This window comes from Barbus barbus, assembly GCF_936440315.1.
Source record: "Barbus barbus genome assembly, chromosome: 30".
Classification (NCBI taxonomy): domain Eukaryota; kingdom Metazoa; phylum Chordata; class Actinopteri; order Cypriniformes; family Cyprinidae; genus Barbus; species Barbus barbus.
Window position 1 is genome coordinate 29,232,024 of NC_136758.1, and position 23,177 is coordinate 29,255,200.

General features: G+C 41.8%; 1 protein-coding gene across 1 annotated transcript in view; it reads left to right on the forward strand.

The window, feature by feature from the left end:
• LOC306850645 (ryanodine receptor 3) overlaps positions 1-23,177 on the forward strand; it is a 174,514-nt gene that overhangs the window by 72,318 nt on the left and 79,019 nt on the right. Inside the window, 12 exon segments of the mRNA XM_079386378.1 lie at positions 953-1,113; positions 1,189-1,354; positions 2,573-2,659; positions 2,742-2,968; positions 4,199-4,688; positions 9,481-9,777; positions 10,424-10,624; positions 10,721-10,823; positions 11,589-11,723; positions 19,117-19,390; positions 20,475-20,589; positions 22,509-22,641. Coding sequence (XP_079242504.1) covers positions 953-1,113; positions 1,189-1,354; positions 2,573-2,659; positions 2,742-2,968; positions 4,199-4,688; positions 9,481-9,777; positions 10,424-10,624; positions 10,721-10,823; positions 11,589-11,723; positions 19,117-19,390; positions 20,475-20,589; positions 22,509-22,641 — 2,389 coding nt within the window.

The window sequence follows — 23,177 nt, forward strand, 5'->3', positions numbered from 1 at the left end:
AAGCAACGTTTATTTTGACTGAGCTGAAAACGGCTCACATTCTCCCTCTTGTTCGCTGTCGTCGTTTAATAGTTCTGTCTAATATGGATAGAAGTCTGTCTAATAATCAGATAGAGCTGTTAAACAAAGGATTTAAAATGTATACAAAAAAGTATTATAACGATTGCTTTTATATTATTAGTAGAAAAGCAAACATTATAATACTTTCTCATTTGCCGTCAGCATTCATCAAATATGCATTTATATCATCAAGTCTCTGAATGACTAATGAACATTTAATTTCAGAAACCTTGCAAACTTAGTCGAATCAAGCTGTGAGATCCTGTGAAGTGTGCATTTGTATGGTGTATGATCGCGTGTTCTCTGTGTGATGGTCGGAATTGAATACGGACAGAGGAGAGTTTAGCTTCACTGGAGTCGCGTGATCGAAAAAACTTTAAACTATGCTGCTCTTTATCCATTTGCCCATTGCCATATTCATGTCATTTTCACTGTGTGCTGTATGTAAAATGAGTGTTACCTTGCCTTTATTTGAAAAAATATGATTCTCAATGCACACAAGCTTCCCAGAATACTGAGTGCTTACAGTGTTTACTTCCTTTTTAATTATATTTTTTATTAAACATTTATTTGTGAAAAATACTTTGTCATGTAAAGTATGTTTATTTTACACATTTATTTTTTTATCCATTTTGAAATGATTTCAAATTTCTTATATAATTAAAATACATAAAATTATATCGGCTTTATACCGGCCACCCTCCTTTCCAAGATATCGACATCGGCTGTCAAAAAACCATTATCGGTCGACCACTAGTTTTTATAATCTTGCTCGTCTGTAAAGCACTTTGGTCTGTTGTAAATGTGGTATACAAATAAAACGAACTTGAACTTGAAATACCGCCCAGCCCTAATTGGCCGATAATGTGACGTCTGCGTCTGTCTCCCGCAGTACTATCATTCGGTCCGGATATTCGCGGGTCAGGACCCGTCCTGTGTGTGGGTCGGCTGGGTCACGCCTGACTACCATTACTACAGCAATCACTTCAGCCTCAGCAAGAACCGCACGGTGACCGTCACGCTGGGGGACGAGCGGGGGCGCGTGCACGAGAGGTGAGCGCTCGCCGTTAGCTGTGATGTGCTGTGATGGGTCATGTGACGCACTGACGTCTCTGTGACATGTTACAGTGTGAAGAGGAGTAACTGTTACATGGTGTGGGGTGGAGACGTTGCTGGCGCCGCACAAGCGTCCAGCCGCAGCAACGTGGATTTAGAGATCGGATGCCTCATCGATTTGGCCACCGGTCTGTTAACGTTCACCATCAACGGCAAAGAGCTTCCCTCCTCATACCAGGTACTGTCAGCTACTACCATAACTATAACCATAACTATAACCAACCATAACTCACAAAGAGCTTCCCACATCACACCAGGTGCCTTCTTCACACTTCATATTACAATAACTATAACAATGTTTATAACAATAACGATAACTACAATAATAACTATAATGATGTTATAGTAAATATAGCCATAACAATAACTATAAAGATATCTATAACTATTACCATATTGTTAACTATAACAATAACTATAATATATATTAATGTATTGTGTGTATATATATATATATAATATAATTCTAACAATACAACAATAAATATAGCTACAAATATAAGAATATGTGTAAGTAAACAATAACTATAATAACAAAAAAATACATAAATAACTAATGTTAAATAACTAAAATTAACTAATGATAAATGTAACAATAAATATAGCTATAACTATAACAATATCTAGAACTATAACTCGAAGTATGACAATAACTATGATAACTATAATGATAATTTTAACAATTCATTAATCCATAACGATGACTATAACAATATGTAGAACTGTAACAATATCTGTAACTATAACCATAACTAAAATAACTATAATGATAAATGAAATAAATAGTTATAACAATAACAATATCAGTAACAATAACTATTATGATTACTATAATAACTGTAATGATAAATGTAGCCATAATAACTATAATGATATCTATAACTATAACAGTATCTACGATAACAATAATGATATCTATAACTATATCAGTAACAATATCTGTAACAATATCTATAATTATAATGATAAATATAACACTAAATATAGCCATAGTGATAATTATAACAATATCTAACGGTTACGATAACTATAATGATATATGTAAGACTAAATATAGCCGTAATAATAATTATAACAATATCTAAAACTATAACCGTAACAATATCTGTAACAATATCTATAACAATAACTATAATGTTAAATGTAACACTAAGTATAGCCATTATGATAATTATAACAATATCTACAACTGTTACAATAACTATAATGATAGCTATGGTAAGTAATATGTTAAATATAACAATAAATATAGCAATAGTGATAACTATAATGATAAATAAAACACCTATGACAAAGAGCATCTGATCTCATATCAGACAGCATCAGCTGATGTAGTGAATCACAACACAAACACAGATGTGATTTATGTAATGTCTGAACTGAGTCTGATGTTCAGGTGGAGCCCAGCACAAAACTCTTTCCTGCGGTGTTTGTACGGCCGACGAGCTCCAGTCTCTTCCAGTTTGAGCTGGCCAAAATCAAGGTGAGGACATCCTCATGTTCCCATAGCCTCATACCGTCATATTAGTCATTATAAGAGAAACTAACTGGATCTGGATCTGCAGAACGCCATGCCCATCTCGTCGGCCATCTTCAAGAGCGAACACAAGAATCCCATTCCTCAGTGTCCTCCACGACTGGACGTCCAGACCATTAACTCGGTGCTGTGGAGCCGAATGCCCAACACCTTCCTGAAGGTGGAGACGGCTCGAGTCAGCGAGAGACACGGATGGATGGTGCAGTGTGTGGAAGCGCTACAGATGCTGGCTGTACACATCCCCGAGGAGAACCGGTGCATGCCTGCACATAAACCCATCGCATTTCATTACAGCGACTTAAAAATAAGAATGAAAAAAATCAGTAATCAAATAAAACTAATGTGTAAATTATTGACACGTATTTTATTTAGAAAACTAATAAACTTATAAATTATTATAAATTATTACATATTAAATAAATAAACAAAAGTAAATTTAATTTTTATTAATACAATTAAATACATTTGTAGATGCAAATTATATTTATTATATATTATTAATGATAAATACATTTATAAATTATATTTATTAAACAAATATTAAAAATAATAAAACAAATCAAATTTTTCAATATCTGTGAATATAATATTTTTATAAAAGTAAATACATTTATAAAAATAAATTATTTATATTCTATTTTAAATATAATTAATAAATATATAATCAACAAAAATAAATACATTTATAAGGATTATGCATTTAAATTTAATTGAAATTACATTTATTTTTAAATAAAAATTAAAATTGAATACATTTTTTTTCATTACAATTAAATCTATAAATGTAAATTATTTATGTATTATATTTATGAATATAATTAATTGAATATTTTCAATAAAAAATAAATACATTTATAAGGGTAATACTTTTAAATTGAAGTTCAGTTTTTATAATTAAAATTAAATGTTTAAATATAATACATTTTATTTATTTTTAAAATAAACTACATCTAGAAATATAAATTATTTGTTCATTATACTCATGAATAAAATTAATTTACATTAAATTAATATTTTTTTATATTTATAAGTATAATATATCCAATGTATTTTAGTTCATTTTTAAAATGGAAATAAAATTAGTCTAGAAATAAATTATTTTTATGTATTATATTTATAAATGTAATTGTTTTGAAATAAAAATTATATTTGATACATTTGTATTATTAATTTATTATTTTATTATAAAAATATAAATACATTTATAGTATATATTTATAAATAATTAAGATTTAACTGAAATTAAATCATTTATAAACATTATTTACAAATATAATGCTATCAAGTTCATTTAATTTATCTTTATCATCATCAGATATTTATAAGATATTTATTAACATAAAAGTTTGATGTATTTTAAGTATTTTTAGTTATGTATTGTTTTTTTTAATTAAGTACTTTTATAAATATGCATATATTAATTAGGTGTATAACTGATGCTGCATCTGTAAGTTCATGAGCTGATGGTTAATGCTCGTTCCGCAGGTGTGTGGACATCATGGAGCTGTCGGAGCAGGCGGAGCTGTGTAAGTTCCACTATCACACGCTGAAGCTGTACTGTGCTCTGTGTGCTCACGGGAACACGCGGGTGGCGCACGCTCTCTGCAGTCACCTGGACCAATCGCAGCTGCTCTACACTATTGATAACCAGTACCTGTCGGGGCTGCTGCGTGAGGGCTTCTACGACGTCCTGATCAGCGTTCACCTGGAGACGGCCAGAGCCGCCCGCCGCATGATGAGCAGCGAGTTCATCGTCCCCGTCACCAGCGAGACGCGCAGCATCCGGCTCTTCCCCGACGGCTGCAGACGCCACCGGCCCCCGGGCGTCGGCCTCAGCACGTCCCTCAAATCCCGACTCAGCTTCGCCCCGCCGTGTTTCATCAGTGGCCGGCGCGAGCAGCACCTGTTCAGCCCCGAGATCCCGCTGGATGCGCTGAAGGAGAAGGCCATCAGCATGCTGACCGACGCCGTGCAGGTTTGAAATTGATCCATTCCAATTCCAATTTTGCTTATCGAGTCCTGTTCTGCTTATTGAGTCCGATTCTGCCTATCGAGTCGGGTTCTGCTTATTGATTCTGCTTATCGAGTCCAGTTCTGCTTATCGAACCCAGTTCTGCTTATCGAGTCCAGTTCTGCTTATCGATTCATATTCTGCATATCGAGTCCAGTTCTGCTTATCGAACCCAGTTCTGCTTATCGAACCCAGTTCTGCTTATCGAGTCCCGTTCTGCTTATCGAGTCCGATTCTGCTTATTGATTAAGATTCTACTTATCGGGTCCGATTCTGCTTATCGATTCAGATTCTGCTTATCGATTAAGATTCTACTTATCGAGTCCAGTTCTGCTTGTCGAGTCCAGTTCTGCTGATCGAGTCCATTTCTGCTTGTCGAGTCTGATTCTGCTTATCGATTCATATTCTGCTTATCGAGTCCAGTTCTGCTTATCGAACCCAGTTCTGCTTATCGAGTCCAGTTCTGCTTATCGATTCATATTCTGCATATCGAGTCCAGTTCTGCTTATCGAACCCAGTTCTGCTTATCGAACCCAGTTCTGCTTATCGAGTCCCGTTCTGCTTATCGAGTCCGATTCTGCTTATCGATTAAGATTCTACTTATCGGGTCCGATTCTGCTTATCGATTCAGATTCTGCTTATCGAGTCCGGTTCTGCTTATCGAGTCCAATTCTGCTTATCGATTTCAGTTCTGCTTATCGAGTCCGCTTCTGCTTATCGAGTCAGGTTCTGCTTATCGATTAAGATTCTGCTTATCGAGTCCGGTTCTGCTTATCGAGTCCGCCTCTGCTTATCGAGTCAGGTTCTGCTTATCGATTAAGATTCTACTTATCGAGTCCAGTTCTGCTTGTCGAGTCCAGTTCTGCTGATCGAGTCCATTTCTGCTTGTCGAGTCTGATTCTGCTTATCGATTCATATTCTGCTTATCGAGTCCAGTTCTGCTTATCGAGTCCAGTTCTGCTTGTCGAGTCCGCTTCTGCTTATCGAGTCAGGTTCTGCTTATCGATTAAGATTCTACTTATCGAGTCCAGTTCTGCTTGTCGAGTCCAGTTCTGCTGATCAAGTCCAGTTCTGCTTGTCGAGTCTGATTCTGCTTATCGATTCATATTCTGCTTATCGAGTCCAGTTCTGCTTATCGAGTCCAGTTCTGCTTGTCGAGTCCGATTCTGCTTATCGATTCATATTCTGATTCTTCTTTTCGTGTCTGATTCTACTTATCGAGTCCGTTTCTGCTTATTGATTCAATTTCTGTGCACTCAGAATAACAACGCAATGTTGCGCTTTAAAGCAAACAGGATGTGCTTTAGGTCTCTGTGAACTTGAGTGAGAAACTTCGAAACTCCGTCTTTGAAAAATATATCTAAAGAGAGTGAAATGTCTACTTTCACTACTTTCAAAATACATTCCAAATAGAAAACGTGCGTTAGCATGGATGATTTACATGAAATATAGTGTGTGCAACACTGTGCATAAGCTGGCTTTCAGTTCGATATAATAACAAAAAACTACATTTTGGGTTTTTATTCAACTAAGATAGGCACGCTGTGATCTGTACTATATTTTTACTGTAACTGACAGATTTCGGCCCCAAAAAAACAAAACAAAAAAAACACGGGAGTTGGAGGGAATGGGAGTCATTCTTCCGGGAGTGGAACGGGATGGGATTTTCCCCCAGTTTTTTTGTGGGATTCGGACGGGACGAGATTTTTTTTGTGGGAGTGGGACGGGAGAGGTTTGAAAATCCACTCCTGTGTCACCCCCTAGTCCGGTTCTGCTTATCGAGTCAGTTCTGCTTAGTGATTCTGGTTCTGCTTATCGAGTCAGGTTCTGCTTATCGATTCTGCTTATCGTTTCTAGTTCTGCTTATCGATTCTGCTTATCGTTTCCAGTTCTGCTTATCGAGTCCAGTTGTGCTTAGCGATTCTGGTTCTGCTTATCGATTCTGCTTATCGTTTCCAGTTCTGCTTATCGAGTCCAGTTGTGCTTAGCGATTCTGGTTCTGCTTATCGAGTCAGGTTCTGCTTATCGATTCTGCTTATCATTTCCAGTTCTGCTTATCGATTCTGCTTATCGTTTTCAGTTCTGCTTATCGATTCCAGTTCTGCTTATCAAGTCCGGTTCTCCGGTTCTGCTTATCAAGTCCGATTCTGCTTATCGAGTCCGGTTCTGCTTATCGAGTCAGGTTATCGATTCCAGTTCTGCTTATAGAGTCCGATTCTCTGGTTCCGCTTATCGAGTCCAGTTCTGCTTATCGAGTCAGGTTATCGAGTCCGGTTCTGCTTATCGAGTCCGGTTCTCTGGTTCTGCTTATCGAGTCCAGTTCTGCTTATCGATTCTGCTTATCGAGTCGAGTTCCGCTTATCGAGTAATTTTCTGCTTATCGGTCCAGATTTTCCTTATCGAGTCCGGTTCTGCTTATCGAGTCTGGTTCTCCGGTTCTGCTTATCGAGTCCGGTTCTGCTTATCGATTCTGTTTATCCAGTCCAATTCTGCTTATCGATTCAGATTCTTCTTATCGAGTCCGTTTCTGCTTATCGATTCCAGTTCTGTTTATCGAGTCTGATTCTGCTTATCGATTCATCTTCTGATTCTTCTTACAGATTCCGATTCTGCTTATTGATTCCGATTCTTATCGATTCCTAGTTTCAATTCCAATAAGATGAAAAAAAAATCTGATTTATAAAAAAAAACAAAAGTCAAAAAATTTTAAAACGCATAACTTTTGCTATGGTTATGCCTGTCGTTTACACTACTCCGGCGTTTTCGACCCTCAAAAATGGAGACTTTTGAAAATGATGGCGTGGCAAAGTGAAAATGATGGTTGTTTTACCATTAGATATGTATTGGTAGATTCCCCATTCGTCCGCTCCAAGCACGTAGACACATTCGCCATCTATATAATAGGGCATCTTACCTATACATATCTATGGTTATACCTAGGGATGGGTATCATTTAGATTTTATCGATACCGATACTGTTTAGCGATACAATGCAAAAAGATATGATGTGAAAATTTCAAGTTATTTTATTACTGCTGAACTTTAGCAACTGTATTAAAGTTCTTCAGCCAGGAGCAGGGAGTTATTTTTCTCTTTTTTGTTTTATTTTATTAACGTTAAAGGAATAGTTCACCCATAAATGAAAATTCGTTTGGAGCCCGAGCCTGCACAGTAGAGATTTGTTTGGAGCCAGAGTCTGCGTAGTAGAGATTTGTTTGGAGCCAGAGTCTGCGCAGTAGAGATTTGTTTGGAGCCAGAGTCTGCGTAGTAGAGATTCGTTTGGAGCCAATTCTGCGCAGTAGAGATTAGTTTGGAGCACGAGTCTGTGCAGTAGAGATTTGTTTGGAGCCAGAGTCTGCGCAGTAGAGATTTGTTTGGAGCCAGAGTCTGCGTAGTAGAGATTCGTTTGGAGCACGAATCTGTGCAGTAGAGATTTGTTTGGAGCCAGAGTCTGCGTAGTAGAGATTTGTTTGGAGCACGAGTCTGCGTAGTAGAGATTCGTTTGGAGCCAGAGTCTGCGTAGTAGAGATTCGTTTGGAGCACGAGTCTGTGCAGTAGATATTCGTTTGGAGACAATTCTGCGCTGTAGAGATTCATTTGGAGCACGAGTCTGCGCAGTAGAGATTCGTTTGGAGCACGAGTCTGCGTAGTAGAGATTCGTTTGGAGCACGAGTCTGTGTAGTAGAGATTCATTTGGAGCACGAGTCTGCGTAGTAGAGATTCGTTTGGAGCACGAGTCTGCGTAGTAGAGATTCATTTGGAGCACGAGTCTGCGTAGTAGAGATTCGTTTGGAACCCGAGTCTGCGCAGTAGAGATTTGTTTGGAACCCGAGTCTGCGCAGTAGAGATTCATTTGCAGCACGAGTCTGCGCAGTAGAGATTCATTTGCAGCACGAGTCTGCGCAGTAGAGATTTGTTTGGAACCCGAGCCTGCACAGTAGAGATTTGTTTGGAACCAGAGTCTGCGTAGTAGAAATTCGTTTGGGGCACGAGTCTGCGCAGTAGAGATTTGTTTGGAGCCAGAGTCTGCGTAGTAGAGATTCGTTTGGAGCCAATTCTGCGCAGTAGAGATTTGTTTGGAGGCAGAGTCTGCGCTCCGAGTCTGCGCAGTAGAGATTCGTTTGGAGCACGAGTCTGCGCAGTAGAGATTTGTTTGGAGCCAGAGTCTGCATAGTAGAAATTCGTTTGGAGCACGAGTCTGCGCAGTAGAGATTTGTTTGGAGGCAGAGTCTGCGCTCCGAGTCTGCGCAGTAGAGATTTGTTTGGAGCCAGAGTCTGCATAGTAGAAATTTGTTTGGAGCACGAGTCTGCGCAGTAGAGATTTGTTTGGAGCCAGAGTCTGCATAGTAGAGATTCGTTTGGAGCCAATTCTGCGCTGTAGAGATTTGTTTGGAGCCTGAGTCTGCGCCCAGAGTCTGCACAGTAGAGATTCGTTTGGAGGCACGAGTCTGCCCCCCGAGTCTGTGCCGTAAAGATTCGTTTGGAGCCAGAGTCTGCGCCCAGAGTCTGCACAGTAGAGATTCGTTTGGAGCCAGAGTCTGCGCCCAGAGTCTGCACAGTAGAGATTAGTTTGGAGCCAGAGTCTGCGCAGTAGAGATTGTGAGGTGGAGCCACGGAATCAAAAGAATCAAAGTCCTGCCCAAACTCCCGCAGACCCAATCGCAAGCTCTCAATCATGACACCACACCCCATTTAATTTCATACATTTCACTGTTTAATTTTACGGTGTAAAATGGACCCGATTCTCTACGTGCAGGGCGGAGGAGACCACATCCGTGACCCGGTCGGAGGAAGCGTGGAGTTCCAGTTTGTACCTATCCTGCGTCTCATCGGCACGCTGCTCCGCATGGGAGTCCTGAGCAGCCGTGACACGCACAAGATCCTGCTGCTGATCGAGCCCGGCGTGTTCGGAGAGCGCAGGGACGACGCCAAAGAAGGGCTGACAGGAGCCGAGGAGAAGGCGGTGGAAGCTGGAGAGGAGGAGGAGCGAGACGGGAGAGCGATTGTGAAGGGCCTGCTGGAGAAGAAGCTCCCCGAGTCTGTCAAACGACAGGTGAGAGCAGCACTGATTTCTTCAAATATTATATACACATCATTCAAGTAGGTTTTACAGGAAAATATAATTTTAGTCCTCAATGTAGTATTTATTATGACTGTTTTACACATTTTTGGATAATAAAGTCATGAAGACTAAGAAATAAGACAGTTCTTACTGTTTTTCCTTCACTACCGCTCTAACACATCTATTTTTTTTGTTTTAATAAAAATTAAAAATGTAGTTTTGTAAATTGTAGAATTTTTAACACACACACACACATAATCTATATTTTTTACAGATTTACAATATATATGTGTGTGTGTGTGAGTGTGTTTCTGTTAATATATCTTATAATCTAATTTACATAGTGAATATAATTTATATAAAACATAATCACGTGACACTGAAGACTGGTAATGATGCTGTAAATTCAGCTTTGATCACAGAAATAAATGATAGTTTTACAGATATTCACATAGAAAACAGCTGTTTAAAATTGTAATATTTCACAGATTTTACTGTATTTTTGATCAAATTAATAAGGAAGAGTTCTGAAATTTGAATCACTCAGACTCTTTTGAGTCTCGTCTCTTGTATTAATTGCATGTGTGTTAGTGTATATTGCATTATTAACTCTGGACTCTTGTGTGTGCTTCTGCAGATGTGTGAGCTGCTGCACTATTTCTGCGACTGTGAGCTGAGGCACCGCATCGAGGCCATCGTCTCGTTCTCCGACAGCTTCGTTTCCAAGCTTCAGTTCAATCAGAAGTTCCGCTATAACGAGCTGATGCTGGCGCTCAACATGTCGGCTGCCGTCACCGCCAAAAAGACCAAAGAGTTTCGCTCGCCGCCACAGGAACAGGTGCTTCTCCTCCGCTCAGATCAGCTGATGTCACTTCCTGCTGCAGTCGTCGTTTCTCCCGCGGTTTCAGCATCATGTTCTCTCTGTGTGTTTCAGATTAACATGCTGCTGAACTTTCACATGGGCGAGGACTGTCCGTGTCCCGCAGACATACAGGAGGAGCTGTACGACTTCCACGGCGAGCTGCGGCTGCACTGCGGTACGACATCTGTGTCCCTGGAGCACAAAAACAGTCTTAAGTCGCTGGGGTATATTAAGTCGCTGGGGTATATAGCAATAGCCAACAATACATTGTATGGGTCAAAATTATCCATTTTTCTTTTATGCCAAAAATCATTAGGATATTAAGTAAAGCTCCAGGGTCATATTTAAGGTCCTTGCACACTAGGGGGCCATTCACACAGAACACATTTTTCCATTCCAATGTGCTACTTTTCCATTGTTCTTCTAGGTAAACACGCGCTTGACGGACGTGCATGACCTTAACGCTCGCATCTTTTGTAGTGCCTCGCACATGAGCGCCACATTTTTAATTTTTGCACGCAGCGCCGCTCATCAATGTCAGTTCCAAAGCAGTGGACCAATCAGAAGAACTTGGAGGCGGGGCAAGCGTTGCAAGCTTCTGTTTACAGTAGCAAGTTGGCATGACAACTGTTTTATTAACTAGAAAAATTTATATTTGTTATAAAAATGCCACTGTAGACTTTTACAGTTGCTCATGATGTACTGGAGATTTTTTTTTTTCAGTTTATACCTGATACATTTGTTTAGAGTTTTGAATAACTAGGAAAAAATATATATTTGTTACACAAATGCCCATATAAATGTTGCATTTTATTAATTCCCATGTCTTTTCCAGGTCTAGAAATCACACTTTTTTCCTCATACAGCATATCCAAGTTTTCCAAAACTGTGTGATTCCTGGTGCTTGATATTGAGTTGTTCTTCATCTGTGTCCCTGCAGGGATTCCAGTGGAGGAGGATGAGGAGGTTCAGGACTCGTCTATTAAAGCTCGTCTGCTCGCTCTCGTCTACAAGATCAAAGGTCAACCGCAGAGATCTGAGCGCGAGCACACAGAGAAAGAGCAGAGCGCTCCTTGTAAGCTAATCATTCAGTCCTGTGTCGTATGCTAGGTTAGCCGTATGTCAAACATCACATGTACTTTCCAGAGGATTTTACAGTCAACACAATTAATAAATATTTTATTTATTTTATTTTGAGCCATACATTTGTGTGCAAGGTTTGCTGTTTTCATTTTATTTCATTTCATTTTGAAACCTTGAGCAGGACTTGTATCTGTGTGAGATTTACTCAAACAGTTCAAGGGTTTAATGGAAAAAACTGCTGCACTTTTGGTTTGCTGATCACAGTGTTTTTCCCTTCACAGTGACCGCTCACCACATCTTTACACACACACACGTTTGTTTTTGTGAAAAGTGGGTTCATCCCATAGGTGTATTGGTTTTTATACTGTACAAACTGTGTGTGCTATTGCCCTACACCTAAACTTAGCCCTCACAGGACACTGTGCATTTCTACTTTCCCCCAAAAAACCTCACTCTGTATGATTTATAAGCGTTTTGAAAAGTGGGGACATGGGGCAATGTCCTGAAAAGTCACCTTCACCTTGTAATACCTGTGTCATTATACACATTTATGTCCTCATTTGTCACAAAAACGCACACACACGCTCTCACACATGCACGCACACACGTACACACACTCACCCTCACACTCTCACACACACACGTACACACACTCACCCTTACACTCTCACACGCACGCATGCACACACGTACACACTCACCCTCACGTACACACACTCACCCTCACACTCTCACACATGCACGCTCTCACACACGCACGCACACTCACTCACTCACTCAGACACACTCACTCTCACACACACTCACTCACACACACATACACACACACACGCACTCACACACACACTCACACACACTCGCACGCATGCATCCAAGTGGATGCTGCACACTGGTGGTGGTTGAGGAGAGACCCCCCCACATGATTGTAAAGCGCTTTGGGTGTACAGCAATACACAATAAAGCGCTATATAAATGCATCATTCATTCATTCATTCATTCATGCACGCAAGCACACTCACTCACTCAGACACACTCACTCTCACACACACACACACACACACTCTCACACACACACACACACACACTAAGTGTGGCACTCCTGAGCTCAGCGTTTGTTCAGCGGATGACGTTATGTTACGGTCTCAGGGGTCGTTCATCAGCGCTGCTCTATAAACACTTATTTACAGCTGACAGACAGACTCATGAAGAGAGAGACTGACAGAAGAGCTGAGCACATGTTTTCCCAGCAGTCCCTTTCCTTAGAGTCCCGTAAGAGTCGAACTCACACACACAGCACTTGCTCCGGCATCCCTCCTCTCTCATTAGTATCAGAATCAGAATGAGCTTTATTACACCGCAGCACTCACAGTACTACCATAGATTTTTAGTAAAAAAACATATCATTCTAAAGTAATGCACCATGTTAGTACCATTGTAAATGAATATAGCAATTTTTAATGATGACTAATATTTCTGCAATATTTAAAAAAAATTTATTTACATTTAATAGTAAAATTTATATTTTAATTATTTAAAATGTATTTATTTATTGTCACGGGGTGAGGAATCACACGACAGGGATTGCAGGTTAAATGCCCCGGAGGGTGGCTTTATTTTAAAAGAGGGAAGTGCAACAAGGGGGAAAAGTCCCTGTGGGTGCTCCGGTGCGGTGAGTGCTCTCTTCCTTCTTTCCCGGTGCAGTGAGTCCGTGCGGTGCTCCAGTGGGGCTGGTCGGTCACACGCTGCTGTCTGTCGGAGAAATGAGAAGGCGAGTTAACCCTCTGAGGGTGTTTTGGGGGCCTGGAGAACTTTCGCATTCCCTGACATTTGTGCTTTTTTCAGTTGCTTATAAAAATATAAATGGCTAAAGTCTAATAACACTGTAAACAGCACAAACTGGGCTACAATAATATGTTAGCAGCATTTATGTACATGATTGTGTTTTTGAGAAATCAACGTTTATGCGTGGTTAGTGAAAAACGAAAATTTTGAAGTCACTGCAATAAGACCATAAAACACATACAGAACAACTGATCACAAGACTTTTGAGAACCGGATCTTGTAGCCTAGAATTTTTGCTTCAAAATTAAGTGAAAATCATCTTATTTGCTCATAGAAAACAATATATTGATTTAAATTGTTAAAGCCTATATGTGTGGGAGTGGTAGTAGCCTTGAATATGAAGTGATTCTCATCTGAGAGACAAAGGGCCCTCCCCTAAAGCTGCTAATGGCCCATCAGTGTGACTGAGACAGGTTAGAGAGAATGTGAGGAGATTGAAAAATGGGTTTTTAAAAATATTTGTATTTTATTTACAACACAGTATAATCAAAACATACATAATGAAGGTCAAAGACACATTATTGTGCACACTGATCTAACCACAGAGATGTGCACAGACTTTGACTCGTTCCTGCAACAGATTCTGTTCAACAAGTGAAACAAATTAATCATACCTGATATTTACATGTTATTTAAGTGTTTCTGCTACTTTCCATGGATTCAAGAAGAAAAAACGTTATCAGTAGTCAAGGATCTTGTTTTACCATAGAATATCAGTGTAGTTGAACATCTGATGTTAGTGCAGCGCTCTCAGAGGAAAACAGATGGAAGAGGCTGAAAGTCAGCAGGATTCATCATCTGTGGTGCAGGTGTCTGATTCAATAAAATACAAACAACCAAAAAAAATAAAAAACATTTGTGAGCATGTTTATATATGGAGGTTTTGTAGCCATAGACTCATGCATGCTTTGTATTATTGTAAAAAAAGGACATTTTATTTTTGAGAAACTAATTATTATTGTTTAGCACGTTATTAAAATTATTTTTGAACAGAGTAGGCTATTAATCATAAACATGTTCTAAACATACTTAGACTCGTAGCATTCATCAGTTACAATGTACTCTCATATTACTTTTATTGTTTTATAAAATGCATGAAAACATCATCGTGCCGTAAGAAATTTAAATACAATGAATTGCCCATCATATTCAAAATGTTTTACTGGATTTCAAACATAGTCAGGAATTATAGTTTGGGAAAAACCCAACAATGATTTTGTAGTCATATAACCATGCTGAACATCATGTATGATTTTATAGTATAGAAGATATGATTCTGCAGTCATAGACTCACGCATGCTTTGTACTATAAAAGGATGAACTTTGCACTATAAAAAATATATTTTATATTTGAGAACTAATTGTTATCATTTAGCACGCTATTAAAATATATTTGTGAACAGATTATTAATAATAAACATGGTCTAAACTTTCTTCGATGCGTAGCATTCATCGTGTTGTAGTTTGGGAAAAGCCCAACTAGTAATGTGTTCAAGTTTATGTCACAATAACACGTTAACTAATGCAGAAAAGAAGCATTACTTACTCATCAGATCGATCTTCTCTACTTGATGAACTCTTGCTCTTATTTTGAGGGAAATCCAGCCTTTACTCAGCGCGTCTTCTTCCAGAAGCTAACAGTATAGCAGCGATGAACTCTTCACTCCTGACTCTGTTTATGTTGGGCGTCTCCATGCGCGCAGATCATGTGGTTATTTACATGTGAAGGTGAGACAAAGTGTTCCTCGCTTGTTTCCAGGGCGACGCTGATGAAGTTTCGGGACGCTCGGCACCCCGTGGCGAAATAGGGGGTGGGTGGGGAGTGACCCCCGACAGACCTGTGAAAGCTGCCCAGATCTGAAAGAGACCGTCAGCGTTGGCGTTCGCTGCTCCAGCCCGATGACGCACAATGAAGTGAAAGTCCTGGAGTGCGAGGAACCATCGGGTCACCCTGGCATTGGTGTCCTTAGCGTGAGCCATCCACTGAAGGGCCCAGGAGGTAGTAGCGCAGCTCCAGGACTGCCCATTTGACAGCCAGGGCCTCCTTTTCTACCGCAGCGTAGTTTCTCTCAGCCGGGGTCAGCTTCTTGCTAATATAAATGACAGGATGCTCCTCACCTTCCTGGATCTGTGACAGGACAGCTCCCAGTCGCGTGTCGGAGGCATCCGTCTGCAGCAGGAAGGAGCAGCTAAAGTCCAGGGCTCGGAGGACTGGTGCCGAGGTGAGAGCCCCTTTTACCTTCTGGAAGGCTTCTTCCGCTGCTGGTGTCCACTGTACCTTCTCCGGCTGCCCCTTCCTGCTCAGGTCTGTCAGGGAGGTGGCTAAAGAGGAGAAGTTAGGGATGAAGCAGCGATAACATCCCGCCAACCCTAAAAAGGCTCGTACATGGGTTTTGGTCTCGGGTCTCGGGGCGGAGCGTACCGCCTCCGCCTTCTTCTCATGTGGCCGAATGATACCCCTTCCGACTTGGAAGCCCAGGTACTTCGCCTCGGAGAGTGCAAGGTGGCATTTGCGAGGGTTGGCGGTGAGCCCAGCCCTCCGGAGCTCCGAGAGCACCCTCCGTAACCGGTCCAGGTGGTCTTCCCACGTCTCGGAATGGATTACAAACGTCATCCAGGTAAGCGTCGGCGTAGGACTGATGGGGCCGCAACAGGATGTCTATCATCTGCTGGAACGTGGCAGGTGCCCCGTGAAGGCTGAAGGGAAGGGTCCGGTACTGCCAGTGGCCACTAGAGGTGGAAAAAGCAGTCTTAGGTTTGGCATTCTCAGAGAGGGGTACCTGCCAGTAACCTTTGGTGAGGTCCAATGTCGGGATATATCGGGCCCTTCCCAGTCGATCCAACAGCTTGTCCACCCGAGGCATGGGGTACCCGTCAAACTCGGAGACCTCGTTGAGGCGACGGAAGTCGTTGAAGAAACGGAGGGTGCCGTCTGGTTTCGGGACCATCACGACTGGGCTGGATCACGGGCTACGGGATGGTTCTATCACCCCTAACTTCAGCATTTGTTGTATTTCCTCCTCAATAGCTTACCGACTAGCCTCAGGGACACGGTAGGGCCGTTGCCTGACGACGATCCCTGGTGGCGTCCGGATGTCGTACTGCAGGACGCTGGCCGAGAGCTGCTCGGCTTTTCTCCTTCCTGGCTGACGCACACGGTAAGTAACCGGCCCAATCCTCTCCAACACCGTGTAGGGCCCCTGCCAGGTGGCCAAGAACTTGCAAGCCGCGTTGGGGACTAGGACCATGACTCGATCTCCGGCCTGGAACTCCTGTGGTTGGGCTGCCCGGTTGTAGTGGCGCTGTTGAGCCTGCTGCGCTTCACTGAGCGATGGGCTGCTGACTGTTGTTCCCAGGCCTCCTTCGCCACATTCAGGAGGCCGCGGGGTTGTCGGCCAAAGAGGAGCTCGAAGGGGGTGAATCCAGTGGAGGCCTGGGGAACTTTGCGGATCCCGAAGAGGACGTAGGGGATCATGAGGTCCCAGTCGCGCTTGTCCTCCACGACCACCTGTCTCAGCATCTGCTTCAGAGTCTGATTAAAGCGTTTGACCAGTCCGTTGGTCTGGGGATGGTAGATGGTGGTCCTCAACTGCTTCACCCGCAACAGCCGGCAGAGGTCAGCCATTAGTCGGGACATAAAGGGGGTACCCTGATCGGTCAGGATCTCTGCTGGGATGCCGACTCGGCTGGAGAGCAGGAAGAGTTCCTGGGCGATGGCTTTAGCGGTGGCTTTTCGGAGGGGAACTGCCTCTGGATACCGGGTGGCATAGTCGACAATCACCAGGATGTGTTCATGTCCCCGGGCAGACTTGGGCAACGGCTCCACAAGGTCCATCCCGATGCGCTCGAAGGGCACCTCGATGATGGGCAGCGGTATCAGCGTACTGGGGGAGGCGTCCTGGGTGACGTCACTTGGCAGGTCGGGCAGGCTTGGCAGAACCTCTTCACCTCGGCTTCTAAGCCCGGGCCAATGGAAGTGGTCGCGGATCCGCTGGACGGTGTTCGCAGCTCCAAGGTGCTCTGCCAAGGGATGTGAGTGTGCCAGTTCCAGTACGGTCTCAGTCTTTGTTCGTGGCACCAACAACAATAATTTTTCCTCCCCCCTCCACTGGGCGACACAATAGAGCAGGCCGTTTTGGACAACGAAGTGCGGGAGAGGATGGGGGGCAGGCTGAGCTTCCTTGCCTTCGATGACTCGGACCTGTGTCCAGCAATGCCTCAACCTGTCATCCTCTCGTTGTTCCTTTCCAATTGATCCCCCTCCCGTCACCTGTTGAAAGACATCATAGAAAAGGTTAGTATTTTTGGAGGGGGACTCACCATCTCTCCCGCTGTCCGAGGCCAAAAGAACGGGGCGCTGGCGAGGTCCTTTCATGGGCCTCCATCTCCAGCGGTCCCCTCGGGGGCTGGCAGGCTGCGTCGCTGTGGCCAGTAGGCGGTCAAACCCGGGCCAGTCTCTCCCGATCAGCATGGGCACGGGAAGATCCTTCACGACCCCGACTTCTACAGGCCAGTTGCCGGACACGCCAGAAATGGTCACTCTGGGAGCGGGCACTTGTCGTGTATCCCCGTGGACACATGTTATGGGGAGGAAGGTTTTACACTCCATGCGTGGAGCAAGAATGTGATACTGCACCAGACTGACCGCACTGCTGGAATCCAGGATGGCCCGGAACGGTTTTCCGTTAACCTTCACATCCACTTCTGGAGCTCCAACCGGTAGGTCGCAGTGTACAATGCAGCCTGCCAACCAGGTCCGTGCGGGAAGCGCGGGAGCCTCTGTCGGCATGGGCTCATCCCGCGGAGGGGAAACCGCTGGCCTGCTCAGTGGTCGCTGGGTGCCCTACGATGTGCGTCTCTCCTGAACCACCCTCCGGGGAAACGGCAGCGCTCGCTCCCCAGCGTCCCGGCGTTGGCTGCATCCACCAGCTCGATCGCCTCCACGAGTTCCAAGGTGGTGGTTGGGTTCCTCATTCCCACCGCCTGTCGATGAGAACGGGGAAGGGCTCGGAGAAGACGATCTATTACCACACATTCCACCACCTGACTGGCCGATGAAGCCCCCTCCAGCAGCCAGTGTTGCGCAAGTCGCGCGAGTTTGGCGGCCTGGGCATGGGCTGGCAGACGGGGCTTATATGCCCACTCGTGGAAGTACTGAGCGGTACAGATAGGGGATAAAAGGTCCGTTTTACGCGCAAATTAATTTACTCCTATATTTACGAATGTTTCATGAATGAGGCTTATTGCATTTAAATGAACACGCATTTTGATTGTTAATGACAGCCGTATGTCATGACGACAGACACAACACGACACTATCATTATTTTTTTATTTAATTTAAAAAAATAAATATAGATCGTAATAAAGTGCTTGCACAAATGACCTATATTGTTGGAGGAGGACAGTCTTAAAATGTAACAATAAGAACTTTGTGTAAATCAGTGGTGCATATATTGAGGAAACCCGCTGGCGTTAAATGCACTAAATGAATGCATTAATTCTTCTCGTGTGTGTTTGTGTGTGTGTGTGTGTGTGTGTGAAGCAAATCTGAAGGAGCTGATCTCTCAGACGATGGTGAGCTGGGCTCAGGAGACGCACATCCAGGATCCAGAGCTGGTTCGTCTGATGTTCAGTCTGCTGAGACGACAGTATGACAGCATCGGAGAGCTGCTCCGAGCCACGAGGAAGACCTACACCATCAGCGCCGCCTCCGTCCACGACACCATCCACCTGCTGGCGTCTCTGGGCCAGATCCGCTCGCTGCTCAGCGTCCGTATGGGGAAGGAGGAGGAGCAGCTGATGATCCACGGCCTCGGGTGAGGACGAGCTCAACACAAAACTCCATCCACAGCCACAAAAATACAATATGCAGCAGTTACACTGCAAAAAAGAGAAGTTTTGTCTTGCTTTCCAGTTGCTTTTCAAAATAAGATTAATTAGAAGTTCATTACATATGTGACCCTGGAGCACAAAAGCAGTCATAAGTAGCACGGTTATATTTGTAGCAATAGCCAACAATAGACCCTTTTTCTGTTAGTAAACATTGTGAGATTTTTCTGTGGGTTTTTTTAGATTTTTTTTAGATTTTTTAGGTGGTGGCAGAAAGATCCCCCTGACCGCTTCACTAACGCTAGCTATGAAGTCTGTTAGCTTGTTTAAGTACTGAAGAAGTACTTCTGATAAGAAGTGTGCACTGCAAACGCGAGCATTTTTGAGATCGTTTCTGTCCAGTCCGCTCATTTTATCTCGTTTAACCACAGCTGTCGTCGGTTTTTTGTCTGGCAGTGGCAGCAGGCATGCATTAAAATTTAAATATTTCAAAATTCTGACTTTATTCTCGCAAGTCCGAGATTATATCTCAGAGAAATCAACTCGTCATTCTCTCTTTTGAGTTATATCCACACTTCTGGTGCTCCAGGGTCACATTTAATTAAGACATTTATAATGTGACAAAATATCTCTATTTAAAAAATAAATGCTGTTCTTTTGAGCTTTCTATTCATCTGTGAATCCTGAAAAATAAAATGTATCACAGTTTCCACAAAAATATTGAGCAGCACAACTGTGTTCAACATTGATAATAATCAGAAATGTTTGTTGAGCAGTAAATCAGTATATTATTATGATTTCTGAAGATCATGTGACACTGAAGACTGGAGTAATGATGCTGAAAATACAGCTGCAGATCACAGAAATAAATTACAGTTTAACACATATTCATATAGAAAACAGCTGTTTTAAATTGCAATAATATTTTTGGTCAAATTAATACAGCCTTGTTGAGCAGAAGACACTTCTTTCAGAAACATTCTGCTTGATTCAGAGAACAGGAGCAGCTCCAGATGAGTGTGCTTAACAGCGTGAATCTGATGTGTGTGTGTGTGTGTGTGTGTCTCTCAGGGACATCATGAATAATAAGGTCTTCTACCAGCATCCTAACCTGATGCGTGTTCTGGGGATGCACGAGACCGTCATGGAGGTGATGGTGAACGTCTTGGGAGGAGGAAAGTCTCAGGTGTGTTTGACACAAACTTCAGCAACTTCTCAAGATTGAAAAAACCCTCACCGCGTTCATAATCCTCAATATCACCACATCATAAATTAATAACTCCTGCAAGTCAAGTCACATTTATTTATATAGCTCTTTATATGATACTGATTGTTTCAGAGCAGCTTCACAGAAATATATGTGTCCCTGCAGCACAAAAGCAGTCATCAGTAACACAGGTATATCTGTAGCAATAGCCAACAATACATTGTATGGATCAAAATTATACATTTCTCTTTTATGACAAAAATCATTAGGATATTAAGATCATGTTCCATGAAGATATTTAGTACATTTCCTACCGTAAATATATCAAAACTTCATTTCTGATTAGTAATATGCATTGCTCAGAACTTCATTTGAACAACTTTAAAGGAGATTTTCTCAATATTTAGATTTTTTTGCTCCCTCAGATTCCAGATTTTCTAATAGTTGTATCTCAGACAAATATTGTCCTATCATAACAAACCATACATCAATGCAAAGATCATTCATTCAGCATGTATTATGATGTATTAAATCTCAATTTCAGAAAATTGACCCTCATGACTGGTTCTGTGGTCCAGGGTCACAAATAAGTGTTAATGTTGTAAAATTCATCATAAGCTGTAAAGCAGCTCTACAGAAGGACAATACTATATATATATATATATATATATATATATATATATATATATATATATATATATATATATACATTTACATTTATACATTTATTCATTTAGCTGACGCTTTTATCCAAAGCGACTTACAATTGCTATATATGTCAGAGGTCGCACGCCTCTGGAGCAACTAGGGGTTAAGTGTCTTGCTCAGGGACACATTGGTGTCTCACAGTGGATTCAACCCGGGTCTCTCACACCAAAGGCATGTGTCTTATCCACTGCGCCATCACCACCCCATATATATATATATATATTAAATGCTGTCTGGTATTTCTACTCTATTTGTGACAGTTTAACTTCTTATTTTTTATGATTATAATTTGTGAATGTTGACATGTTAAAAGGGTTAACCCTGATTAATTTAGTGATTGTAAAAGATTCAAGCTTCTGATTCGCTATGTTCTTCACTAAACACAGTTGAAGGGGAAAAAGAAATAGGATTTCAGTTTGCATCTTGTTTTTTTTTAAGCATTTGAGCTGAGTTACATTTATTTTAAAATATAATTGAATAATTGTATGTCTCTTTTGGTTAAGGGCCACTGCTCTAGAGAGATTCATTAGACTGATTCAGAATAACTAGTGAGTCTTTTTGACTGATTCATTCAAAGAAGCAGTTCATTAGTCCTTCAAGTGTCAGACGATAAAAAAAGTGTAAAACAAAAAAGTAAAAACCCAAAACCTACTAAAAATGATAAAACGATAAAATTAATGAAAATGAATGAAGACACAAAATATAAAGATAAAAACTGATTCATAATAGTAATAAAAACTATAATAGTATCACAATCATACTCTCTATATACTCACTCTCTCTCTCTCTCTCTATATATGTATTTATACCTGTGTGTGTGTGTGTGTGTGTGTGTGTGTGTGTGTGTATATACACTGTATATATTAGTGCTGTCAAACGATTAATTGCGATTAATTGCATCCAGAATAAGTTTTTGTTTACATGATCATGTCTGCAACGCAGATGAGCTCCATATTTCCATACTGTCCTCTGTAATGTGTGTGTGTTTGTTTGCAGTAACACACACTGATGGCGTTTCTGTTCTCTCTGACGTCCTGCAGTGTTTTAATAAGCCTGAGCCTCTGCTGTCCAGTATTGATCCAAACACACACACACACACACACACACACAGCAGATCAATGACACACACTCATGAGCTCTGCTCTGCATTCACACTGAACCAATCCTGAATATGTTTCCTTCTGGAACAGGAAATCGCGTTTCCGAAGATGGTGGCGAGCTGCTGCCGCTTCCTGTGCTACTTCTGTCGCATCAGCCGTCAGAATCAGAAGGCCATGTTTGATCACCTGAGCTACCTGCTGGAGAACAGTAGCGTGGGACTGGGTGAGTGCAGACGCCTCGAATACAGAGAGAAAACCCTCAGAAGAGATGAATGAACTGATTTGCTGCGGTCCATACTGCCCTCTGCTGGTGTGTGTGTGTGTGTGCGCGCGCCTGTGTGTGTGCGCGCCTGTGTGTGTGTGTGTGTGTGCGCGCGCCTGTGTGTGTGCGCGCCTGTGTGTGTGTGTGTGTGTGTGCGCGTGATTTTGAACAGCAGTTCACAAGTGTTCATCAGCTGAACCTCTTTGAGATCAGTTAATATTTCAATAATTTAACAACACATTCATGTTGGTGGTTCTCTGATGTCAGTTAATGGTCACATGCAGACAAATAAACAAATACAGTAAACATATTTTTAGTAACCGTTTTATTTTGGTTGTTTTTACTTACAAATATTTGATTTAATTGGACAGCTTTATGATTTATTTAATTATTAGTACGTTTATTTTATTTTTTTATTTTAGAATTGCTTATTTTAATTTGACATTCTAATAATTTAATTATACGTAAGTGCTTTTTAAATTGTTTTATTTATTTGA